The sequence below is a fragment of the Bos mutus genome, chromosome 12 (genome assembly GCF_027580195.1).
Source record: "Bos mutus isolate GX-2022 chromosome 12, NWIPB_WYAK_1.1, whole genome shotgun sequence".
In the NCBI taxonomy this organism is placed as follows: Eukaryota; Metazoa; Chordata; class Mammalia; order Artiodactyla; family Bovidae; genus Bos; species Bos mutus.
The window spans coordinates 73,279,199-73,305,094 of record NC_091628.1 but is presented as its reverse complement, the minus strand read 5'-3'; the positions used below and the strand labels follow the sequence as shown (position 1 = coordinate 73,305,094).

General features: G+C 43.8%; 1 protein-coding gene across 1 annotated transcript in view; it reads left to right on the top strand.

Annotated features, from left to right (window-relative positions):
• Positions 1 to 25,896, top strand: part of MYO16 (myosin XVI) — a 390,818-nt gene that overhangs the window by 62,899 nt on the left and 302,023 nt on the right. The window contains 3 exon segments of the mRNA XM_070380864.1: positions 1,229 to 1,337; positions 9,753 to 9,877; positions 22,901 to 23,026. Coding sequence (XP_070236965.1) covers positions 1,229 to 1,337; positions 9,753 to 9,877; positions 22,901 to 23,026 — 360 coding nt within the window.

Below are 25,896 nucleotides of genomic sequence, written 5' to 3'. Positions count from 1 at the left end.
TAGCAGCAGCAGCAGCAGCAGTTTCTGGAAAGAGAAAAACCAGCCAGAAGCCATGAGCTCAGTCTTTATTAAAGGGACTGAAATGTGACTGTGCTGGACTTGCCTGTGGCTTAGATGGTAAGGAATCTGCCTGCAATGCAGGAGACTCGGGTTCAAACGCTGGGTGGGGAAGATCCCCTGGAGAAGGGAATGGCCACACACGCCAGTATTCTTGGCTGAAAGAATTCCATGGACAGAGGAGCCCGGCGGGCTACAGTCTGTGGGGTCAGGCTTCATTAAAGCAATGGTAACATGAGGACAGCTCTCCAGTGAGTTTCTGCGGAGAGCAAGGAGCATAAGGATTTAACAGGATGGTCTGGGGAAGCTTGGAGTTCACACGGGATGTCAGAATCCGAAGGCAGGGCCACTGTGTCGTGCTAGGAGAGCCAGGCTGCTCTAGTGCAGCGGGCACAGAGGCATGCCTGGCTCAGCAGCCAGGGATTGGCTATTTGGGGTTTTTCAAGGGGGTTGTGGAGGCGGGGCTTCCCAGGTGGCGCTAGTGGTAAAGAACCCACCTGCCAATGCAGGAGATATAAGAGAAGCGGGTTCGATTCCCGGGTTGGAAAAATCCCCTGGAGGAGGAAATGGCAACCCGCTCCAGTGTTTTTGCCTGGAAGAATCCCATGGACAGAGGAGCCTGGTGGGCTACAGCCCATGGGGTCACAGGGTCGGACAAGACTGAGCGTCTTACAGCACAGCATGGGGGGGTAGGGGTGGGGACGAGTACTTGGGGCTGGGCTCTTGATCCTCTCAAGGGTCAGTTGAACCTTTTGGTCCATCAGAGTTGATCACAAAACATCTACCATAATTTGTCTTCAAAAAATAACTCCAGTTTCCTATGTGATCCTGCCAGCTGTATTTAATGCAAACTTTCCTGGGTCGGTTTCCTAAATAGGCTAGAAATGCAAGTTTTGGTCTGCTTTCTGTATTAACAGTTGTTGATGTGTATTTGCTCAGTCGTGTCCGACTCTCTTCTACCCCATGGACTGTAGCCCGCCAGGCTCCTCTGTCCATGGGATTCTCTGGCAAGAACACTAGGGTGGATTGCCGTTTCCTTCTCCAGGGGATCTTCCCAACTCAGGGATGGAACCCGAGTCCCTGCATTGGCAGGCAGATTCCTTACCACTGAGCCACCTGGGAAGCCCTTATGCTGACCATGTACATGTTCATTTTTCTTTTCCGCTTGTAGGCTGGAGCCAACGTCCTTCTCCAGGACGTCAATGGAAACATCCCACTGGATTATGCCACGGAAGGCACTGACTCGAGCTCCATCCTGCTGACCTACCTGGATGAAAATGGTAGGCTGATATTGCAAAAAGCCACGGAACAGTAGATGAAGAGAGAGGATGGTAGGATTCTTAGTGCATATATTTCAGCCGTGCTTCCATGAGTTCAGACAGATGTCATTCCCCTTGATTGTGTGAAACGAGGCCTCGTTCTGGGCACTGTTTCGTAGTCAGGTTCATCAGTGCACGTTTGCAAGCCGGCAGAAATCTGGAGGCCGACCGTAAAGGGACATTTTAACAGGCCTCCAAAGTCCCTAATTAGTGGGACTGGGTTTGTAATTATAATCTCTTGTCTGCTGGGAGGGGAGGAGAAGTGAATGAGCACAACTGAATTTGGGGCTAATGAGCGTGAGGTCGCATGCAGTCTCTTCTCTTGGGAGAACACGTCCAGCCTCCTGAGCATCTCATGCAGGTGAGCAAGGGCTCAAGTCAAGGGCGGTCTGCCCAGCATCTCTGCATCCATTCCTGGGGACACGTGGAAGCTCAACCCTTGTCAGAAGAAAGCCACGGTCGGTCCCGGTGCCATCCTGAAAAGCTGAGGCTGGGGACCCAGATGTGTTCCCTGACAGAGAATGCTTAATTGCACAGCCCCAGCGTGTAATTTCATGAGTAAGTCCAGCCTTGGCCAAGGGGGAGGCATTCGGAACCCTGAGTTCCATGTGGTCTTAAACTGAGAAGTATGCCCTGTCTTTAGTTTTTTTTTTTTTTCTTTCTGCGGTTCAGGTATAAATAACACCAAAGAAACTCCAATCCCTTCAAGTGTGATCTTTTGTCAGAGAAACGGTGTAGCGTGTCCGAGGGGCACGCCGTGCTGAGACTGTGCACTTCTCGCCTCCCAGAAAAGCCTGCACAGCTGCCTCTTTGTTCTCTGGGTCCCGCACCTCCTCCAGATCGCGCCTCTCAAAAGGTTTATTCTGAGGATGGCTTAGAATAATAATAATTAGTGCTTCGCAGCCATGGGTTCTTAAAAAAATTTGTCTCATTAATTCTGAAAGCAAGGTAAAGGATGTTATCTTCCCTGGAGACAGTGTGAGCTGAGCTGTGGGTCTGAAGGTCACCAAGTCACGAGTCACATCCCTGGGGTGACAGGCGGTAACGTGGAGTCACTCCCTGGTACCTGCTCCTTCCTGCAGAAGGGACCTTGAACTTTCTCACATCTTGTCAGCTGTGAGTTGTCGGAGTCAGACTCCGCGGCTTCCAAAGGGAACAAGCTGAAAGCTATGCACATTCCACTGTTGGGAGGTTTATTATTTGGATCTTTGCAAAACTTGGGATGCCTCTGAGTGAAGAACAGGGCTGTCTGGGGCTGTCTTAATTAGCTGGGCCACTTTTGTAGCATGGGCTTCCCTCATAGCTCAGTTGGTAAAGAATCCACCTGTAATGCAGGAGACCCCAGTTTGATTCCTGGGTCGGGAAAATCTCCTGGAGAAGGGATAGGCTACCCACTCCAGTATTCTTGGGCTTCCCCTATGGCTCAACTGGTAAAGAATCTGCCTGCAACGTGGGAGACCTGGGTTCCATCCCTGGGTTGAGAAGATCCCCTGGAGAAGGGAAGGGCTACCCAGCCCAGTGTTCTGGCCTGGAGAATTCCGTGGACTGCATAGTCCATGGGGTCACAAAGAGTCGGACACGACTGAGCGACTTTCACTTTCACTTTCACTTTTCTAGCATAGTTTCCTGTTTTTCTCACTGATCTGTTTTCCTAATAGCTACAGTTGTAGCTCTTTCTGTTTGGAAACTAAAATTAAGTATCTTTATTTATAAAATAATTAGCTTTGCTTCTATGTTTTTCCAACTCACAAGAAGATTTTGTTCCACGAGAACATTGAGTATTTGCCGGAGCCGTATTGCTATCCCATATAAAGAAAAATAAGTGCATTCTTGGTTTTAAAAACGATTAAGGAAAAAAATATAAGGGAGATACTGACTGGATGGTTGGGAGAAAAATCCATCACGATGCTGGCTGTCACAGTCTGTTTGTGAAATGCATGTTTGCTGGAACAAATTCGATTTAATATCTCTTACATTTTTAATTCTGTTTTCCATTTGTTGCTGCCCCTGCCCTGGCCTCTGCCTTGCAGTCGTCTGCCCCTCCCTCGCCCCGCTCACAATCTGGTTCCATTTCTGCCCACATCCCTTCTTATCTAGGTCCGCTGCCGTAGTTTCAGTAAATACTGTCTAATTCAATTTATTTCCTGAGCCTTGTTGGTGCCCTTTCAGAGTGATCTGTTGTGACAGCATGGGCTGATACTGTTAGAAATCTCTCATATTCCAAGATGGGATTTTCATCATTCGGTGCACTGCGGTCTTCTCACTTGGCGGTGGCACACCCCGTTTCAAATCAGGGTGCTTATCTTGCTGTCCCGTCAGGACGCATGTGGCAGGAGGCAGGCCGGGTCGTGAGCAAGTTGATTACATGGAAAATCGCTGGTCACAAGTTCTAATTGTACTGTCACCACCGACATACGCTGTACACACGGGCACAGCAATTAACCTCAGCTCACTGCCTGAGCTTCCTGGGCTGGAAGACGGGATGGCTGAGGAGTTCTAATCGAGCATCTGATGCCTGTGACATCTCCGGTGTGCGGCAAAGCAGCTGGTGTTCAAGGAAAGCAAATTGATGATAAAATGAGCTGGCAGAGAAAGCAGCGCTGCTGGGGGAGCTCGAGGTATCCAGGAAGGATGCTCACCATGGGCAAAATGCTGCTCTTGTTCGGTCGCCAAGTTGTATCGGACTCTTTTCGACCCCATGGACTGAAGCATGCCAGGCTTCCCTGTCCTCCACTCTCTCGCAGTGTTTGCTGAAATTCATGTCCATTGAGTCGGTGATGTCATCCAACCATCTCATCCTCTGTCGTCCCCTTCTCCTCCTGCCTTGAATCTTTCCCAGAATCAGGGTCTTTTCCAATGAGTCGGCTCTTCACATCAGCTGGCCAGAGTGTTAGGAGTTTCAGCTTCAGCATCGGTCCTTCCAATGAGTACTCAGGCTTGATCTCCTTTAGGATGGACTGGTTGGATCTTCTTGCAGCCCAAGGGACTCTCAAGAGGCTTCTCCAGCACCACAGTTCAAAAGCATCAATTCTTACGGGATCAGCCTTCTTTATAGTCCACCTCTCACATCTGTACATGTCTACTGGAAAACATAGAGATGTGTTTTTTCAAGGCCCTGAAAAATAAAGCAAAACTTATTTACGTTGCTCTACATACATCCTCACCTGTAGTGCTTTCTCCTTTCTTTCAAATGCATCGTTTTAGAAGAAGGAGCTCACATTTATCTTCTGAGTTCCCTACCTTCTCCACTAAGCCCACCGACATTCAGCTTCTACCCCCACTGACCTGGAAACTCCCTACAGCACCTGCCGCTGCCCTTGCTTCTCTGTCCAGCTGCCAATTTTCTGTTCAGTATTTCTTTACCTCCCCTCCCTGTGACATTCAGGGACCTTGCTCACACTCTGCTCTGAAGTCTCCCTTCTACGAATGTCCCATCATTTTTCTCCCTTCTCTTACTTCCCTTTGGATGTGCTGCTTATGCACCCAGAAGCCAAAATATTGGTTGTTCCCGAGGCTTTGTCTTCGAGCATCTTCTCTCCACACACTGTCTCCGGCTCATCTCTCCCTTTCCTCGAGTACTTAGCGCCCACCTGACCCCAGGGACATTCCTGAAGCTGAGAAGTCTTTCCAGACTTTGTATGTGCAGTTCTGTTACCTGTCCTGCGTCTTTGACTTGGATGTCAGATAAGTTGAGATAATCTGTCCGATGTGGACCTTCTTGTTGCCCTTTCGTACGCCCTCTGGGCTGCCTGCCTTTGCACCCAGGAATCTGACTACTTGACCATCACTTTTCTTCTCCTAAATCCCTCCCACTGAATTTGCACCAAATCTTACAGAGCCTTTTGCTAATCTTTCTCATATGTCCGGGTATGTCACCAGCCATGCTATCACTGCCTTGATTAAAATTCTGGTCTTTCTATATATTTTGGAACAGCCTTAGACACCAGTCTTCCTGCCTCCAGCCTTAGCCCTCCCTCTGCAGTTTTCACAGGACTTCCAGATGTGTCAGTCCACAGATGACCTTGTATACTCCTCCCGCTTAGCAAAGTTCATTCAGAATGCTGTTCCTGCACCAGCCCCTTCAGAATTACCCAGTTTGGTGGTGACAGTGATCTCAGTTTGCTGAGGACAGTCCTGCAGCATACTTGTGGTCAGAGTTGGAGGAAAGGATTTGGTAGAGGTCTATGACACCTGTCTGGCATCCCTGGTTTATTTTTCTTTGCTACAACTCCTTTATTTGCCTGCTTAACCCTTTTTCTTTAAAGTCTTGGATCTCTTAGAAAGCTTACCATGAAGACAAAATCTGAAATTAGATGCAATTCTCGCAGCTTAAGGATTCCCACTGTGTAGTCATGGGATGGGTCATATCATAGCCTAATGATAAAATTATCTTTGAAAGCAGCAGAGAGTATCCCCAATACAGGATGGATAATAGAGAAAAGGAAAAGCTGAATTGTTGCAAAACAATATTACCTTAAGAGGGACAGTTAAGGAAAGTTAAGATAAAGTTCAGATTAACCTGAGGTGTTAATGTCTTTTCCGTTCCACACTAGCATTTATTGATATGATCAAATGTAATCAGGCAATAATAATTTGTATCACATGTAATAACTTGTGCAACTCAGGTAAATGATTTGTTTCTTATGTTCTTAATTAGACAAAAAAATTACTAAACTCCAATCAAAATAATAAATCTGAGCAGATTGTTAGATTAATACACTTCAGTCGTGTCCAACTCTTTCAACCCCGTGGACTATACAGTCCATGGAATTCTCCAGACCAGAATACTGGAGTGGGTAGCCATTCCCTTCTCCAGGGAATCTTCCCAACCCAGGGATCAAACCCAGGTCTCCTATGTTGCAGGCAGATTCTTTACCAGCTGAGCCATAAGGAAAGCCTGCCAGAATCTTGTGTCTATGGGATTTTCCAGGCAAGAATACTGGAGTGAGTTGCCAGAGGATCTTTTAGACCTATGGATTGAACCTGCATCTCCTACTTTGGCAGGTGGGTTCTTTACCACTAGCGCCAGCTGGGAAGCCAATCTAAGCAGGCCAGGTATTAATTTTTTCAAAAAATTGTATGAAAATTAAAAAGTGAGGATTGGCCAGTTCAGTTCAGTCACTCAGTCATGTCCAACTCTTTGCGACCCCATGGACTGCAGCACACCAGGCTTCCCTGTCCATCACCAACTCCTGGAGCTTGCTCAAACTCATGTCCATCAAGTTGGTGATGCCATCCAATCATCTCATCCTCTGTCGTCCTCTTCTCCTCCTGCCTTCAGTCTTTCCCAGCATCATGGTCTTTTCCAATGAGTCACTTCTTCAGATCAGGTGGTCAAAGTATTGGTGCTTCAGCTTCAGATTGGCCAGTTACCCACCACAAAATAATAGATTTCTTATGGGCTGTAGTCATCATGATTGGTTTTTTCCCAGGGGCATCTTAAGAAATTTGACCAAGAAATGAGGGAATTTCCATTCTATTGGTTTACCAAAAATACATCTGTGCTTTTTTTCCCTGAACACATTACAAAAATCTGAAAGTTATGTCTTACTTCGTATCATATTTGACTCAAAATCAAGTTTTAAAATAAAGGGATACAATGTCATATCTTTCCAGTCATATCTTTACAGCGGTGACCAGAAACAGATTGTTTCCCATAACATGTTGTAATGTGAATAAGTCAAAAATGAGTGACAGCTAATTTCTGTTTTAATTTGTGTCTTTCATCTGAGCCCTATTCTTTTTTATCACTCAGCATTAATTGCATGTTTAAATAATTCTCTAGAAGATGCATACCATTTCAGTAAGCATGCAACATTTAAAAGTTAGCAAAGCCATAGAGTACTGTAACCATCAGGTTTTTTCTGCTACTTCAACATCCAAAATTGAACACTGACATCTGAGAAATAGTGTTTTCCAAATATAACTCCCATGTCAAATTCCAAAATCCTTGAAGGAAGAGGACAGAGACAGTGTTAGTTGGTTCTTAAGAAACCGCCAATGTGCCCATTGGGGAAATCTGTTAGTTCTTCTGAGATGACTTCTGATGACCAGGGAGCTGAGATACGGCTGCTGGTGGTTCTCGTTCCTGTTTCCACTAAACTGGGTTTACCTTAGACAGAGTGTTTGAAATGAGCTATGCTTTTCAAGTATTGCATTTGGCTTCATTTTGTTTGAGTTCTCCCTGCCTCCTTATTGTAAAGGAAAACATCCCTGAGTGAGTGGCAGGTGATGCTTGGACCAGAAGGCTGACTAATACTAAAACGACGGGCCCCTTTCATCGAGTGCTTCCTGCAAGCTCTGTTTTCTATGCTGTGTGTATTTTGAGTCATTCTCATGCCAACTAGTGGAATAAACTGTCAGCCCCTTTGCAGATGAGGAAACTGAGGCAGCGGATAAGTTACCTGACCCTATCAGTACAACTAATAAGTGCAAGACGCACCACTGAAGCTCTGGACCATCTCTGCTCTGGAGTTCGTCCAAGCTCAGGGAAGGAGGCTGCAGTGAGGCCGGCGTGGCGTGCTCACAGGGGACATGACCCCCGATGGGCACTATGCCAGCCTCTGCCAAGCAGCCGGGTCTTTCAGGTGTTACCACTAGCTTCGTTCCTCTGGGATGTGTATTTTATCTGTGATGGAGGTTACGGAAGGTGAGGCCAAGTCACTTTCCCAGAGTCCCACCCTGGGGAAGCCAGCCACGGTGCAGGGGAACCAGGAGGACCACAGTATCGTTTTTGGTCGATCCCGCTGCTGTATCGCCATATTTGCAGCAAGGATTCAATCAGATGAGAGAGAACAATTCTCAGCGGTGTAGCTGGTTCGCAGCAAACACTTTCTCAGAATCAGATGTCATCTCATGTCACCTGCATCATGATCACCACCATCAACGTCACTAATATCACTATTTCTATTACTATTACTTTCATTTGGGATGATGTGGATTATTTCCCTTTAGTAAACACCTAATATGTCCAGGAACCAGGGCTAGGAACAGGAGATGCAGAAATGCAGAGATACATGCTACCATGGAGATTACACCACCATGAAAGCTCAGGTTGGATACAGGTATGAACGGGCTTCCCTGGTTAGCTCAGCTGGTAAAGAATCCATCTGCAATGCAGGAGACTCCAGTTAGATTCCTGCGTCATTAAGTTCCCCCTGGAGAAGGGATACGCTACCCACTCCAGTATTCTTGGGCTTCCCTGATGGCTCAGATGGGAACAATCCATCTGCAATGCAAGAGACCTGGGTTTGAACCCTGGGCTGGGAAGATCCCCTGGAGGAGAGCATGGCAACACACTCCAGTATTTTTTCCTAGAGAATCCCCATGGATAGAGGAGCCTGGTGGGCTACAGTCCATGGGGTCTCAAAGAGTCAGACACATCTAAATGACTAAGCACAGCACAGAGATATGAACAGGTGAGCTGACCTGAATCTTTGCTGCATAAATCACCCACCTCAGTGAAGCCCAGTTCTCAAGTTCTCCCCTCAGTTTATTTCTTCTTATTAAAATTAGTAGTCATGAAATGATCAATTGGAGCATCCTTTAAAAATATTTTAAAGACATTTTAGATATACAGGAAATTTGCAAAAATAGTACAGAGAGATTCCAGGTACCCTTCACCCAGCTTCTTCTCACATTCAAAATGTACACAGCCATGGGCTTCCCAGCTGGTGCGAGTGGTGAAGAGCCCACCTCCCAAGGCAGGAGACATAAGAGGCACAGATTCAGTTCCTGGGTTGGGAAGGTCCCCTGGAGGAGGGCATGGCAACCCACTCCAGTAGTCTTGCCTGGAGAATCTCATGGACAGAGGAGCCTGGTAGGCCATGGTCCATGGAGTCACGAAGAGTCAGACATGACTGAAGTGACTTAGCATGTGCGAATGAATGGTGCATTTATCCAAACATTGGTATAATGTTATCTATAACACAGCCTTTATCCAAAATTTTCCAGTTTTCCCACTAAATCCTTTTTTTATTCCATTCCTTTTAGAAGCAACTATTTTAAAGAGAAAATCATAGGGAACAGAAAGCATGTCTTTAAAGTCATTTCAATTCAGTCCAGGTACTTTAAAATACTTTGGGCAGTCTCTGCTGATGATTTATACAAACACAGAAATCCACGGAGAGATCCCCATGGCTAAGGCATTCTGTCATATTTTGGGATATAAAAGGAAAATTATTCAAGACTATCTTCTGACTGGAAGTAAGACTGCATGCCAGGAGAAACAGTTATAGCTGCTTTGAATGAGAATTCAAAGCGGAAGAGGGGCTTCAAAGAGGAACACATTGAAATATACAAGATGACATTTTTACCCCCAGCAGCTGAGAAACAGCTCTAAGTTGTGTCTGAAAGGCTCTCCCCCTCTCCCTCCAGGAGTGGATCTCACCTCACTGCGGCAGATGAAGCTTCAGAGACCGGTGAGCATGTTAACGGACGTCAAACACTTCCTGTCCTGTGGAGGAAACGTTAATGAGAGAAACGACGATGGCGTAACACTGGTGAGTCACAAGGTTCTCTAGGAGACACTGCTTACAACGCAAATGTGCATGGATTTCGAAAACAGAGAATTGGGTACCATTAACTCCTAAATAAGGTTTTTTTATTTTTCTGATTATATCAGTAATACGTATTTATTGCAGAAATTTTGCAAAACAGAAATGCAAAAAAAAGTGCAAATAACATACCATCACCCAACATTTATCTGTTGATATATTCTCTTTAAGTCCTATGCATGTTTTTCCTACAAATTTAGAGTAATTTTTATATTATTTTTGTTAGTGTGAGACTTTTGAGCTGCAACTTACAGGAGACTGTTTTCATTTTAAGCAAAAGAACCTGTGTTACTCTGATGAATGAATTTCTAAATTCAAACAAACGCCTGCCATTGCTTTTTAATGCTCTCAGGCATAGTTGCATTAAATTGAACACATAACAATTAAATGTGGACTCACTTGGATGTAAGCACAATGTCTTATCATCACAGGAAGAACATTTGGTCCTATTGACCCATAAAAATTACTTGGATCGGGCATGCTGGGGTTAGAATTAATTATTATGGAGATGAATGTGTTGTCTCAAGAAAGTAAGCTACAGAAGCAAAAGGGAAAAGCTCTGAAGCAAGGGGTGCACAGAAGCAGTTGCAACCAATTTTAGAAAATGATTCCATTTCTACTATGGGAAAATATGGTGTGAGGTTGAACACAGTAGATGAGGAAAGCAGTGTAACTGAGTGAATAAGACTTGTGTGAGACCTGATACCTTTGTAGATTTATTAAGTGCAAATTAAGTACTTTGAGACTTCTCAATAGAGTTATCTTCCCGGACATTGATGTTCATCTTTGGAATATAAATTTCAGAAGACTACCGAAAACGGAACTATAAGCTATAAGAGGACAAAGCAGTTTTAGAGTTTATTGAAAAATAACATCTTCAAATGGAAAAAACATTCCAACTTGTTTATTGAGGAAATATTTACTAACCGCGTCCCGTGTACAACATCACCGTGAACAAAACCACAAAAGTCCTTTTGTCTTTGTCAGGGGCTCACGTTTCGTTGGGGAAGACATTCACCATGCAGTGTAGGTGGGCTAAGGATATAATGCAGTCATAGTACTAAACGCAAATGAGAAATAACACAAAGACCGGGACGTGGTAGAGTACAGTTGGCATTTTTGGGTCGGTAGACAGGTAAGATCTCACTGACATGAAGAGCTGAGTGGTGAGCTGCAGGAAGTCTGCCCCCTCTGCAGGTGTGAAGGCGGGGTGTTGCAGGCTGAGCAGTGGGAACACAGAGGTCCTGAGGCAGGGCCGGGTGCGCTGTGACTAAGGAGCGGCTAGGAGGCCAGCGTGGCTGAGCAGAGAAAGCAAGAGGAGGCGGCAACCAGGACCGGACCACCCCGGGCCTGGCGGGCTCGTGTGAGGGCCGCGGCAGTTACTCTGCGTGAAGTAGGAATGAGCTGGAGAGTCCTGAGGGGAGGATGTTCCTTCAGTTCCAGAAGGATCTTCAGTCCAACTGCTGCGACGAGGATGCACTGTCAACGGGCAGGAGTGGAGCCGAGAGTTCAGTGAGGAGGCTCTTGTCCAACAGGTGGTGATGCGACTCAAACCAACACAGTGGGTGCTGCAGCAGTAAGAAGTGGCTCATTTCTAAAGTCCACGTTAAAACAAGATCCGCTGGGATTTCCTGATGGAAATTTGGTGAGAGAAGAAGACGACTTTAGCGTGACTCTGAATATTTCTAGTTTGAGCAGCTGGAATGCTGGAGTTGACACGGAATGAGAGAAGAACGGGCTGAGGGCAAAGGAAATGAGGGTGGATTCTGGAAACATGAAGTTTGAAGTGCCTCTTAGCCATCGTCATGGAGATGCTGAGTTTGTGGTGGGTTATTGAGTCTGATGCATAAAGGGTTTCCTAAAGGAAATCAACCTGGAGTATTCATTGGAAGGAGTGATGCTGAAGCTGAAACTCCAACACTTGGCCACCTGATGTGAAGAACTGACTCATTGGAAAAGAGCCTGATGCTGGGAAAGATTGAAGGCAGGAAGAGAAGGGGACGACAGAGGATGAGATGGCTGGATGGCATCACCGACTCAATGGACATGAGTTTAAGCAAACCCTTGGGAGATGGTGAAGGACAGGGAAGCCTGGTGTGCTGCAGTCCATGAGGTCACAAAGTTGGACAGGAGTTAGCAACTAAATAATAACAACAACTGGTGTCTGGAATTTGGGTTCTGTTCAGACTGGAGAAGCAGTGTTGGGATCTTTAGCATGTTTGTGCTATTGAGGCTCTTTGACGCTGGATGAAGTCACGAATCTGATATGAAGGAAAGAGGACTGGGGACTGACCCATGGAGCATAGCAAAGCGGAAGATCCTGGAATGAGGGGGGAGTGGAAACTCCCAAAGTGGGAGGCAAACCAAGAGAGTGAGGTGTCCTGGGAGCCCTGCAAGGAAAGCGGGAGGAGCAGGAGGAGGAGGAATGAGTAACCGTCAAATAAATACCGCTGAGAAGTCAAGTGGGCAGACAGAGACTTGCTGCCAGGCTTAGTAACTGGGAGTCCTTGGTTTTCTCATCAGGGCAGCTTTGGTTGAGTGATGGGATCAAAATCAGACTGGAGTGGGCTGTTTAATTAATAGTTCATTTCTACTGTATATCTCGGGGGGGGGAAAGAAGGTACAGTCTGTTTGTAGGACATATATTAAGTTAACCTTAAAAATGCATTCCAGTATACAGTAGGTGCAAATACTTACACGGAATGCCTGGAATAGTCAAATCATAGTGTCAGTGTGCACTGGTGGGTGTCAGGGCCCGAGGTGGGGGTGGGGAGGGGGGAGGGGGAGTCAGAGATTAATGGGGCAGAGTTTCAGTTTAGGAAAGTGAGAACTTCAGGATGATGGTGAGAGTTGCACAACAACACGGTGTACTCAGTGCCGCGAGCTGTACAGTTAAATACGGTTAAAATCGGGTGTTTTATATTACTTTTACCACAATAAAAAAATTTAACATAAAGATAATCCATAGTTGATTTAACACATGAGCTACATTAATTAAGACGTCCAACTCATAGTAAAAATCCACGGGCTCTCTGTTTCTTAGTTTGGCAGAAGATATTACAACTTTGTGTTGTTTTTCTGAAATCACAGCTAAATAAAAACAGCACACATGTTCAAATGCCTGCTAAATTAAAAGGCTTACAAACTTCAGAAGATAAGCTATGGAGGAATCAATACACAGCAATAAATTGCTATCACTTTCAGCCATCTTCAATTTTGACATTCCTGTGACTTTTCTTTTATTGAACAAAGAACACAAACGCGGCATATAATTATTCTGTAATAGCTGAATCTGGTTTTATTATTGATGTTGTGATCATCTTTGAGCTTTGTACAGAGAAAGGAACAATGAACAGGAGGCAGCCCTTCCCTGAGGATCACAGCAGTTAGCAAGCAGCAGCCTCTTTGATTCTTGGGTCTGACTTGGTTGGTCAATTATGTTAATGCTTCGAGTTGTCTTTCTGTAACAGGTATGTGTATAGTGTGTGCTTGCCTATTGTTGCTGATAATGATAAGAAGAAAGTCTTATCCACATATGGCTTCTGTATGCTGAGTTGGAATTTCAGCTGTGATTCAAAATTGGGCGTTATACCCCATGCTATTACACTGCAAAACAGATTAAACTACCAAAAAACTATCAAAAAACTCGGTGAAGATCTGCTCCTAGTAAGATGGTTTTTATGCTGCTGCTTTTTCTTCCTTTTTAGAATATGCAGTATAATAACCAAATGTAAGACAAATCTTTTTAACATTTTTTATTTTATTTTTACTGGAACATAGTTGATTTACAAGGTTTTATTAGTTAAAGATGTAAAGCAAAGCAATTCAGTTGTACATGTATATATGTATGCACACACACATACACACAGATATATACATACATGTATATATATTCTGGACATGTATGTATATACGCACACACACACACAGAGATATATATATATATATATTCTGGATTTTTTTCAGCTATATGTTATTATAAGATACTGAGCATTGTTCTCCATGCTGCATGGTAGAACTTTGTTGTTGGTTATTGTTGGTTATGTTGGTTATTTACTTTATAAATGTGTATATATATAGTATATTTGTATATTATATTTAAGTATATATGTATATATAAAGTATTATATATACTTATTGTATATGTATAAATATATACATATTATCATATGTATATGTATATGTATATGTATATGTATAAATATATACATACTATCATAAATATATACAATAAGTATATATATGATAGTTTTATAATAATAAGCTTCTCAGGTAGCCCTAGTAGTAAAGAACCTGCCTGCAAGGGCAGGAGACATAAGAGACGCAGGTTCAATACCTGGGTGGGGAAGATCCCCTGGAGGAGGGCATGGCAACCCACTCCAGTATTATTGCCTGGAGAATCCCATGGACAGAGGAGCCTGGCAGGCTACAGTGCACGGGGTCATGAAAAGTTGGACACAACTAATGGGACTTCAGTGTTCCCACTCCAGTGTTCTTGCCTGGGGAATCCCAGGGACAGGGAAGCCTGGTGGGCTGCCGTCTCTGGGGTCGCACAGAGTCGGAAACGACTGAAGCAACTTGGTAGCAACGGGACTTCACATGCTTGCATAGAATAGTTTATATATAATATATTTATAAATAATACTTATATATATAGTATATATTTTGTGATAAGCTATAAGGAAAGAAGATCTAAAAATGAATATATATATATATAAAAATATATAGAAATGACTGAATCACATCACTGTACACCTGAAACTAACATGACATTGTAAATCAACCACATTTCAACTTTCAAAGAAAGTTATGTGTTTTGCTTTTGTTTTGATGTTACCTGGGATTAGAGTTGCTTGCTGTCCCAGATGTCACTCACTGGTAGCCCCTGCTCTGGGCAGCTTTGCTACTAAATGAACCAACATCATTTTCCTTTTAGTCTTTCCCTGGTGAGTATCTCGGCCTATATTCTAAATGGTAGAGCAGGACTTTTGCCATGTGGAAAGCAAACCTACTCATAAGGAGTTTGAGCCTATGAACTTTGCATCATTAGTATCAGGCACTAACCACCAAGTGGATCTATTCTTCCTGCAGGCTTATACTGCAAGTGAAAATCTGAAATCCACTTGCTGGTGCTTAAAGCGCAATAATTTGCCAATCACTGACTGATGATTCAGATAATATGGAATAAATTTAGAAGCAGGTGAAAAATGAGTTCTTTAGGTGAATATGTATGTAAATTCATATTTCTCTAAACTATCTGTGGATACATTGTATTTGATAAAATGTTAATGAGATGAAGTTTGTATGTAACAAAGTGTGGCAAGATTAATGTGAAACTTAACTTCTGAATGTTTATGCCTTAAGTTAGATTAAATGTATTTGTTATTCTAATGTAGTTGAAAGTACATACAAAACATAAACATATAAATGTCACTGTAGATTGAAGAGCATAATTAAGGCCAAAAAGCAAATTTTTTGCTGAATTTTATCAAAATTTATATTTAATAAACCCTTTTGACTTTACTGTAATTTTGTCTTTGTAATAAAAATGGAAAGGAATTATGCTACAAAGTTCTATTCTTCAAAACCTAGAAGTCCTTGTTTTTACTACTTTTAATTAGTTTTTATTTTTCCTTTCCTTATAGATCCTTCTTATTAATTATTACGATTACAAAATCAACCATGTAGTTACTTAATAACCTAGTTTAAATTGAGTGTGATGATAAAGTGAAGTGAAGTGTCAGTGGCTCAGTGGTGCCCAACTCTTTGCGATCCCATGGACTGCAGCCCACCAGGCTCCTCTGTCCATGGGCTTCTCCAGATAAGAATACCAGAGTGGGTTGCCATTTCCTTCCTCAGAGGATCTTCCTGACCCAGGGATAGAACCAGGGTCTCCTGGACTGCAGGCTGATTCTTTACCGACTGAGCTAGGAGGGAAACCCAAGTGTGATGATAACTTACAGATAAATCCAGTTGCCTTAGAAGCAGAATTCCTCTGTAAGAAAACTTTGAAAACTTCCTCCATCCCCTGATCTCATCATGGTAGTTCAGTGTGCAGTAAGAAAGGAAACCAGGAAGACAGAATAGGGGCGGGGTGGGTGGACTGGAGTGCGGCTCCCCTCACGGATGCGTCAGGAACACACCCTCAGATGCGGAGGATCTCACAGGGCAGCAGCTGAAAGCCAGCAGGCGTCCCCGGGCACCAGAGAGGAATGTACAGATCCACGCAAAACCCGGGAGGGTGCAGGAAGGAGGGAGCAGGAGGAGACTGAGCAGGACCAGGCCTGCACCCGAGACAGCAGGTGGGGCTGGGGGGACCGAAGCAGGGGTCCGATCCCCCGTCAGGAAGACTATTCGGGACAGAGGGCTGGCATCAGAGGCTCCTGGAGAGCGCAGCAGTGCATCCGTGACCGGCTGCATGGAATGAGAACCACGTGGACAATCCTTCCCACAGCACTATGTACCCGGATAGGAACGCATGTCCTCTGGACTGCGCAGAGGTGGCTGGGAGCTGGGGCTTGCGGATTGGAGAGCAATCCCAGGGCAGGATCTGCTGTTAACTGCGGGGAGGTGGCCGGAGGAGTCGTGAGGGATGGGAGCACGGTGGGGAATGCCTTTGGAGGAATGCCCGGCAGACACGGAGGCCTGGCTTGCTGCCGAGTCATGCCTGGGGTGGAGCCGTCACTGTAGTCTTTCTCTCCCTACCTGCCGGTGCCGGCAGCTGGTCAATAGAAAAGGACCACAGAGAGGGTGGCAATCTGTGCCTGATGTGCTGACCGATGGAGAAGGGCCCAGGCCAGGGGTACCATTTGAGCGCCTGCTGTGCTGAGCAGTAGAGAAGGACCAGCCACGGAGGCCAGGGGCTAGTAAAATATGACACCACCCTTATGGCAGAAAGCAAAGAACAACTAAAGAGCCTCTTGATGAAAGTGAAAGAGGAGAGTGCAAAAGTGGGCTTAAAGGTCAACATTCAGAAAACTAAGATCATGGCATCCAGTCCCATCACTTCATGGGAAATAAATGGGGAAACAGTGGAAACAGTGAGAGACTTTATTTTGGGGGCCCCAAAATCACTGCAGATGGTAATTGCAGCCATGAACTTAAAAGACGCTTACTCCTTGGAAGGAAAGTTATGACCAACCTAGACAGCGTATTAAAAAGCAGAGACATTACTTTGCCAACAAAGGTCCGTCTAGTCAAGGCTATGGTTTTTCCAGTGGTCATGTATGGATGTGAGAGTTGGACTATAAAGAAAGCTGAGCACTGAAGAATTGATGCTTTTGAACTGTGGGGTTGGAGAAGACTCCTGAGAGTTCCTTGGACTGCAAGCAGATCCAACCAGTCCATCCTAAAGGAGATTCGTCCTGGGTGTTCATTGGCAGGACTGATGTTGAAGCTGAAACTCCAATACTTTGGCCACCTGATGCAGAGAGCTGACTCATTAGAAAAGACCCTGATAGTGGGAAAGATTGAGGGCAGGAGGAGAAGGGGGTGACAGGGGATGAGACTGTCGGATGGCATCACCGACTCAATTGACATAGGTTTGGGTAGATTCTGGCAGTTGGTGATGGATAGGGAGGCCTGGAGTGCCTCGGTTCATGGGGTTGCAGAGTCAGACACCAACTGAGGGACTGAACTGAACTGATCTGAATGCTGTAGCTCCTGCATCCAAGGCCACTGATGTCCCTGTACACTTGGTGCTGCAGAGTCCCCACGATCTAAGCAGCTGAACCACCTCCATGCTTGATTCTCACTGGGGCAGAGCTGCCAGAGGTTAGCAAAATCTCCAAGAGGGCCATATCTCCTGTGCCTGTTGGCTGCCAGGTACCCTGTGTACCTGGCCCTGCCAGGGTCCCCGCAATCCAAGCCGCTGCACTCCCTCCACAGCTGGTCCTCCCTGGGAGAGAGCCAGGTCCTCCAGGGCAGCCTCAGGAGCAAACCCCTGTGGAGACACACAGGCAGCCGTGGAGGTAAAACCACAGCTGAGCCCCAGGGGCAGTGCGGCTAAGGAAGAGGATCGAAAACCTTCCCACCAGCTGTACAAGCTGCAGATTAAATCCACACGATCAACTAGGCAGACTCTGTGTCAATGGAAGATATAAAAAGATAGTGAGAGTTCCTGCACAAGAAAACATCCTAGCTCTGGCAGCTGCAGACCTTGGAGGCAAGAACACGCAGGAATAGAGCCAGGTTAAAGTCTAGGCTGCCCCCACAGCGGGTCTAGAGACCAGTGCAGAGTTGGAGGGCATCCTGGGGAGGTCAGGTGGACTGTGATTCACAGTGAGGGGAAGGATGCTCTGACAGCAGAGATCTAAGAAAAACATGTATTATTATTGTATTTTGAGTCATTCTGTACTTGATTCTGAATTTTTTTTTCTTTTTCTGTGGTTGTTTTATTTTTATTATTAATTCTATTTAAGCTTTTGAGAACTTTTTTTTAAAATCACACTTTTTATTTTCTTTATATATTTCTTCATCACTTTGGCTTTTTGTGGTTCTACGGTTTGTTTTTTTTCTTTAATTTTTGTTGTTGTTTGTTTTTCTTACATTCTTTTGCTGTTGTAGTTGATCTTTAGTATATGAAATATTTTTCTATACTTCTGTTTAACTTTGCTTTCCTGTTTTTTTTCTTTTCTTCCTTTATTTCAACATGTTTGTTAGTTTGTTTTGTTTGCTTTATTCACCAGTTGGAACTCTCATTTGGTCTCGTTTTTGGTTTATGTTTCAGTCAGTTTTGTTTTTAATTGGTCGACACTACTCTCAGTTTTCTCTGTTCGCCAGGTGACTTCCTTGTGCTTTGTTTTCTATGAACTGTTCTGGTTGTCTGTGTGTGTGCAGTTGTTCCTTCTTTGGGGTCTGATTTTACATTTACCACTTGTGTGGGGCTTGTCTTTTGTTTCTGGCTTTATTTTTTGTTTTTGTGTTGTTCTTTTAATCCCTTTTAATGCCATAACAAACGTCTTGCAGAATCTCGGTTTCCTGGCCAGAGATCGGGCCTGAGCCTCTGGAATGGGAGCAGTGAGTCCAGAACACTGGCCTGGACTGCTGAACCCCTGATCCCAAGGAGTACTAATTAGTGAGAACTCCCATGAAGGCCTCCTGCTGGATCCAAGACCAGGCATTACCCAACCGTCCGCGGCACCCCAGTGCAGGACACCTCACCCAAACACCAAGCGAGACAAAACCACAAACTCAGTCATCGGCAGACAGGCTCCCACAGGCACCCCACCACATACCACCTCACACAGCCCTGCCGGTCAGAGGAAGAAAAACTCACCCCCTCCCACCAGAGCATAGGCACAGGTCCTTCCCAACACAAAGTCTAAAGAAACATTGGGCCAGCCTCGCCCACCAAGGGCAGAAACCAAAGGGGAGAAGAAGTACGACCTAAAACCTGGGAAAAGGAGACCTCAAACCCAGCAAGTCAGAAAAAAGCGAAAAGACAGAGAAGTATTGCACAAATGAAGAAACAAGGTTAAAAACTCACAAGACCAAATAAATGCAAACTACCTGAAAAAGAATTCTGTGTAATGGTAGTAAAGATGGTACAAAACCCAAGAAATAGGTAGGAAAAAATGCAAGAATTATTTAACACATATAACAATAACCGAGAAAAATAAAGAATAAACAGTGACAAACAGCACAATTACTGAAATTAAAGAAACTATAGAACAAATCAATGGAGTAAATGAGGCAGAAAACAGATAAATGAGCTGGAAGATAGAATGGTGGAAATAACTGCTAACAAACAGAATAAAGGAAAAGAATGAAGATAATTTAGGATGCTCTCAGAGACCTCTGGCAGAGAAGGCAATGGCACCCCACTCCAGTACTCTTGCCTGGAAAATCCCATGGACGGAGGAGCCTGGTAGGCTGCAGTCCACGGGGTGGCTAAGAGTCCTACACGACTGAGCGACTTCACTTTCCCTTTTCACTTTCATGCATTGGAGAAGGAAATGGCAACCCACTCCAGTGTTCTTGCCTGGAGAATCCCAGGGGACGGGGGAGCCTGGTGGGTTGCTGTCTATGGGGTCGCACAGAGTCGGACACAACTGAAGCGACTTAGCAGCAGCAGCAGCAGCAGAGACCTCTGGAACAATATTAAACATACCAACATTCAAATTATAGGGGTCCCAGAAGAAGAAGAAAAAGAGAAAGCATCTGAGAGATTTTTGAAGAGATTATAGTTGAAAACTTCCCTAACATGGGAAAGGAAATAATAAAGTCCAAGAAGTGCAGAGAGTCCCAAACAGGATAAAGCAGCAGCATGCTGCTGCTAAGTCACTTAGGTCGTGTCCAACTCTGTGGGACCCCATAGACGGCAGCCCACCAGGCTCCCCCGTCCCTGGGATTCTCCAGGCAAGAACACTGGAGTGGGTTGCCATTTCCTTCTCCAATGCATGAAAGTGAAAAGGGAAAGTGAAGAGACACACACTAATTAAACTAACAAAGGTTAAACACAAAGGAAAAATATTAAAAGCAGCGAGGGAAAAGCAGCAAGTAGCATACAAGGGACACCCCATACGATTAACAGCTGATCTTTCAGCAGAAACTCTGCAGGCCAGAAGGGAGTGGCAGGATATATTTAAAGTACTGAAAGGGAAAAAACCTACAACCAAAGTTACTCTACTTGGCAAGGATCTCATTCAAAACTGATGGAGAAATAAAAGTTGTACAGACAAGCAAAAGTTAAGAGAATTTAGCACGTCCAAACCAGCTTTACAACAAGTATTAGAGGGACTTCTATAGGCAGGAAATACAACAAAAGGAAAAGACCTACAAAAACAAACCAAAGCAATTAAGAAAATCCAACAGGAACATAGACACTAATAATTACTTTAAATGTAAATGGATTAAACACTCCAGCTAAAAGACACAGACTGGCTGAATGGATGTAAAAACAAGACTCCTATCTATGCTGTCTACAAGGGACCCACTTCAGACATAGAGACACATACAGGCTGAAAGTGAGAGGATGGAAAAAGATATTCCATGCAAATGGAAATCAAAACTGGAGTAGCAATTCTCATGTCAAACAAAATAGACCTTAAAAAGTATTACAAGAGATAAGGAAGGACACTATATAATGAGCAAGGGATCAATCCAAGGGAAATACATAACAATTTTAAATATTTATGCACCCAACATAAGACCACCTCAATTCATAAGGCAAATGCTGACATAAAAGGGGAAATTGTTAGTAATGCTGGAGAGGGTGTGAAGAAAGGGAATTCTCTTGCACTGTTGGTTGTAGTGTAAACTAATACAGCCACTGTGGAGAACAGTATGGAGATATCTTTAAAAAAAAAAACTAGGAATAAAGCTACCATATGACCCAACAATCCCACTACTGGGCATATTCTCTGAGAAAACCATAATTGAAAAAGTGTATCCCAGTGTTTTTGCAGCACTGTTGATAATAACTAGGATATGGAAGCAACCTAGATGTCCATTGACAAATCAATGGATAAAGAAGCTGTGGTGTATATGTATGTGTGTGTATATATATATATAATGGAATATTACTCAGCATTTTTAGGGACACACTTGAGTCAGTTCTAATAAGGTGGATGAACCTAGAGCCTATTATACACAGTGAAGTAAGTCAGAAAGAGAAATATAACATACGTTATATAATTTTATATATATATATAACTATATATATACACATATATATATGCACAGTCTCAAAAGATGGTACTCATGAACCCATTTGCAAGTCAGCAATGGAGATGCTTTATTCTTTTGGGCTCCAACATCACTGCAGATGGTGAATGCAGTCATGAAATTAAAATACACTTGCTCCTTGGTAGAAAAGCTATGACCAACCTAGACAGCATATTAAAAAGCAGAGACATTACTTTGCCAACAAAGGTCCATCTAGTGAAATTTATGGTTTTTCCAGTGGTCATGTATGGATGTGAGAGCTGGACTATAAAGAAAGCTGAGTGCCGAAAAATTGATGCTTCTGAACTGTGGTGTTGGAGAAGACTCTTGAGAGTCCCTTGGACTACAAGGAGATCCAACCAGTCCATCCTAAAGGAAATCAGTCCTGAATATTCACTGGAAGGACTGATGCTGAAGCTGAAGCTCCAGTACTTTAGCCACCTGATGCGAAGAGCTGACTCATTGGGAAAGCCCCTGATGCTGGGTTAGGGTTAGGAGAAGGGGACGACAGAAGATGAGATGGTTGGATGGCATCACCGACTCAATGGACATGAGTTTGAGCAGGCTACAGAAGTTGGTGACGGGCAAGGAAGCCTGGCGTGCTGCAGTCCATGGGGTCATATAAAGTTGGACACAACTGAGCGACTGAACTGAACTGAGCTGGAGATGCAGACATAGAGAACAGACTCGTGATCACGGTGTGGGAAGGAGAGGGCTGGAGAGATAGTGGGAGCAGTGTGGAACCACATACATTACCACATGTAAAGTAGGCAGCCAGTGGGAATTTGCTGTATTTCTCAGGGAGTTCAAACCAGTGCTGTGACACAGCAGAGGGGAGATTTGGGGTGGGAAGTGGGAGGGACGTGCCAGAGGGAGGGGATGTATATGTACCTATTGCTGATTCATGCTGATGTATGGCAGAAACCAACACAACACTGTAAAGTGATTATCCTTCAATTAAAAATAAATTTAAAAAAAGAAGGGATAATGTACCTAAATATTTTATTTTGTATTTGAAAGTATTCAGATTACAGTAGTAGAAAGGAGCACTGGAGAGGGAAACAATTACATGAAAAAATGCATGTTGTCAGAGTCAGAAAATAATATTATTATTATTAGCTTTTTTTTCCCCAAAGAATAATGATGTCCACTTGTACAAATACAATTATATAACTTCTTTTTTAAAGGTCTTTGTATTTTAGCTCCGATACTTTATTAAATGCATCTCTTCAAACCACCAGATGAAGTACATCGCTGTCACTGCTCTTTCACGTTCAATGACTAAGGCTGTTTTTGTTGCAGTTGCACATGGCCTGCGCCAGTGGCTACAAGGAAGTAGTGTCTCTCCTCCTGGAACATGGCGGGGACCTCAACGCCGCAGATAATCAGTACTGGACCCCGCTTCACTTGGCAGCAAAGTATGGCCAGGTAAAATATGCCCTGAATTCAGTTTTAAAAATTATTATATGATCATTGCATCATTTCATATTTAATTTTTTTCAAAATGTGTGCTGACATGATGTAACTTGACTTTTAATGGGATTGTTTTACTGAGAAAATATGTTTTTGGTTGAAAGAAAAATTTTACTTTTCAAAAGAGCTTTCATAACCTACATTCCTCAACACTCTGCATAATGTACTCCGACTCATTGGAGAAATAGTCAAAACCAGAAACAGTCTTTATAGACTTATGGTCTTAATACTATTTTTTTTAACATTATATAGTCCTTTTCACGGAGAAGGCAATTGCACCCCACTCCAGTACTCTTGCCTGGAAAATCCCATGGATGGAGGAGTCTGGTAGGCTGCAGTCCATGGGGTTGCTAAGAGTCAGACACGACTGAGCAACTTCACTTTCCCTTTTCACTTTCATGCATTGGAGAAGGAAATGGCAACCCACTCCAGTGTTCTTGCCTGGAGAATCCCAGGGACGGGGGAGCCTGGTGGGCTGCCGTCTATGGGGTCGCACAGAGTCGGACACCACTGAAGCGACTTAGCCGCAGCAGCAGCAGCAGCAGTCCTTTTCAATGTACAGATTTCATGAGTCTATGATAATTGTGTTTGTTTCCTGCAGTTAGTAGATTTAAAGCAAAATAATATTTCATATTTTATTTTCCTTAATAAATTATATTTCATTGTAACAAATGAAGGATAGCAGAATTCTTTCTCTGAATTGACTCTCAGTTGATTGATTCTCAATTGATTCTCTATAGCTAATATATCTTGAGTTACTATTGCACAAACTAACTTCTCAGTAGGTTATGACTTACCATGAAGAAGAAATACAATTGTATTTAATGTATGTGAGTGAATGTAATTCAGCAGTATTCATAATAATTTATTAATGTTAAAGTTGATTTTTTAAAAGATATATAATATGTTGTGTTAGGGAAAGCCTTAGTATTAATAGTATAAAATACAACTGAGGTTACATATATATGAAGATTTGAGCTAAACTTCTTGATGTCCAAGCATTAGTTTGGTGCAAACTATGTCACTCACTGAATCCATAGTAAGTTAAATCCCTTAGATACTAGTCAATGTGTAAATATGTATCATACAAGTTGAATCATCCAGTTGTTGAAAACACTGAAATTATTTGCATCTCAGGCATCTTAGGAAAAGTATATTACTTGAGGATGTGCTTCTTCCAAACTAATAGGAACACTGTTTGCTTTGACAACATTTCCTGTAGAAAAAGATTCATTCATTCAATAAACATTTTTATCATGCTGTTAGTAACACCAGGTCTGTGCTTCTAGCAAGCACGTGTGTGTAAGTGAATGGCTGTGTTGAGGAGCTGAGACTGGAGGTAGCTAAAACCATTGGCCTCAGAGTTCCGGCTTTCCAGTTCTCTCGAGATCACAGGAGTCTTGGGGCATCAAAAGTACACCATCAATATACCAGTAGTCCACCAGAGCACAGCAGGATCCCAGGATGCGGTAGGGGAGAAGTTCTCTAAAAAATAGAGAAGTGGACTTATAAGCTAGTACTGATTCCTTGGACACAACTTATTGGCTTGTGCTGAGGAGGTGATGGTCAGTGAACTATCAAAATGTGCCCAAGGCAGTCAGAGACTGCTTCCAGAAGGAACTAAATCGGAAAGTGGTGAAATGTTGCAGAGCGCTGCCCAAACTTGAATGCATAGTTTGACCCAGGTTTTCACTTTGGCCGACAGGACTTTTAGATTTTGGGTCAGGCATCATTTCAGAGTAACTAATTGGCTCCCTTAACCACTTTCATAAGGTTATCAACTCTGGAGGAACAGGACTAGAATTTAACAACAAAAAAAAAAGTTTTTAAGACATGTCACTATTGATAGATCTGTTATTAGACATTTAAATGGTTTTATCAGAACCCAGGGTATGTTTTTTGTTTTACTTGCCTTCAGGTCAAATGAAATATTTGGTATGAGTTGATGTATTCTGTTTGCTATGATATTTTCCAGTTCTGTGATTTCCTTTTGATTCTTTCTTATAACTCCTGTGTCTTTGAAGAGGTGTTCTGTTTTATAATTCAAGAGAATTTGTAATCTTATGATGCCTGCTTTAAAATCATTGTCAAATAATTTCAACATGCTTCATCTTGATTTATGGTGTCAACTGATTGTCTTTTATCAATCAAGGTGTACTCTTCTGACTTTTAGTTGACTAAGATGAGTGGTTTTTAGTTGCTTCTTGGACATTCTGACTGTTTTGTTAGGAGAATCTTGGTCCTATGGAAATCTATTTTAGCAAACAGCAGCTGTGTTCAGCTTTAGCATCCAGGTTCTGGTCTACTTGAGTGGGATGTGGGTCCAGTGATGGTTTAATTTTCAGATCCTTCGCGGTATTGCTTTGGTATGCTTGGTTTACCTGGGTCCCTGGGGTTCTTGCGGGTTTCTTTTCGGTGCCCCAGGAAGGACAGAAGGTATTTCCTTGGGCCAAGCTGCCCATGTCTCTGGGTAGGGTAGGAGAATCTCTATGGAGATAGCAAACTTCCAGGGCTGGGGGCTTTTGATTGTGCCCCTGCTGCTCGCAAGCCCCGCTTCCCTAGCCACCCTTGTCTCTCATGGAGTGGGGCGGGGGGGTGTCAGTCTCATAGGATAAAGAGTGCCTCCTCTGGCACTTACTGTTCTCAGGGTCATGGTGCTGGCTCCACCTGACATTGTCAGGGAGACATGGTCTGAAAGCTGTGGGAAGCGTGTCCCTGCCCACCAGGGACACGCCCTTGCCCTTCCGTTGCTGGGTTGGGCTGAAGCGCTGGGCCCAGAGGTGCCCTCCTCTGCTGTGTGTGAGGACACGGGCTGCCCTGCCTCC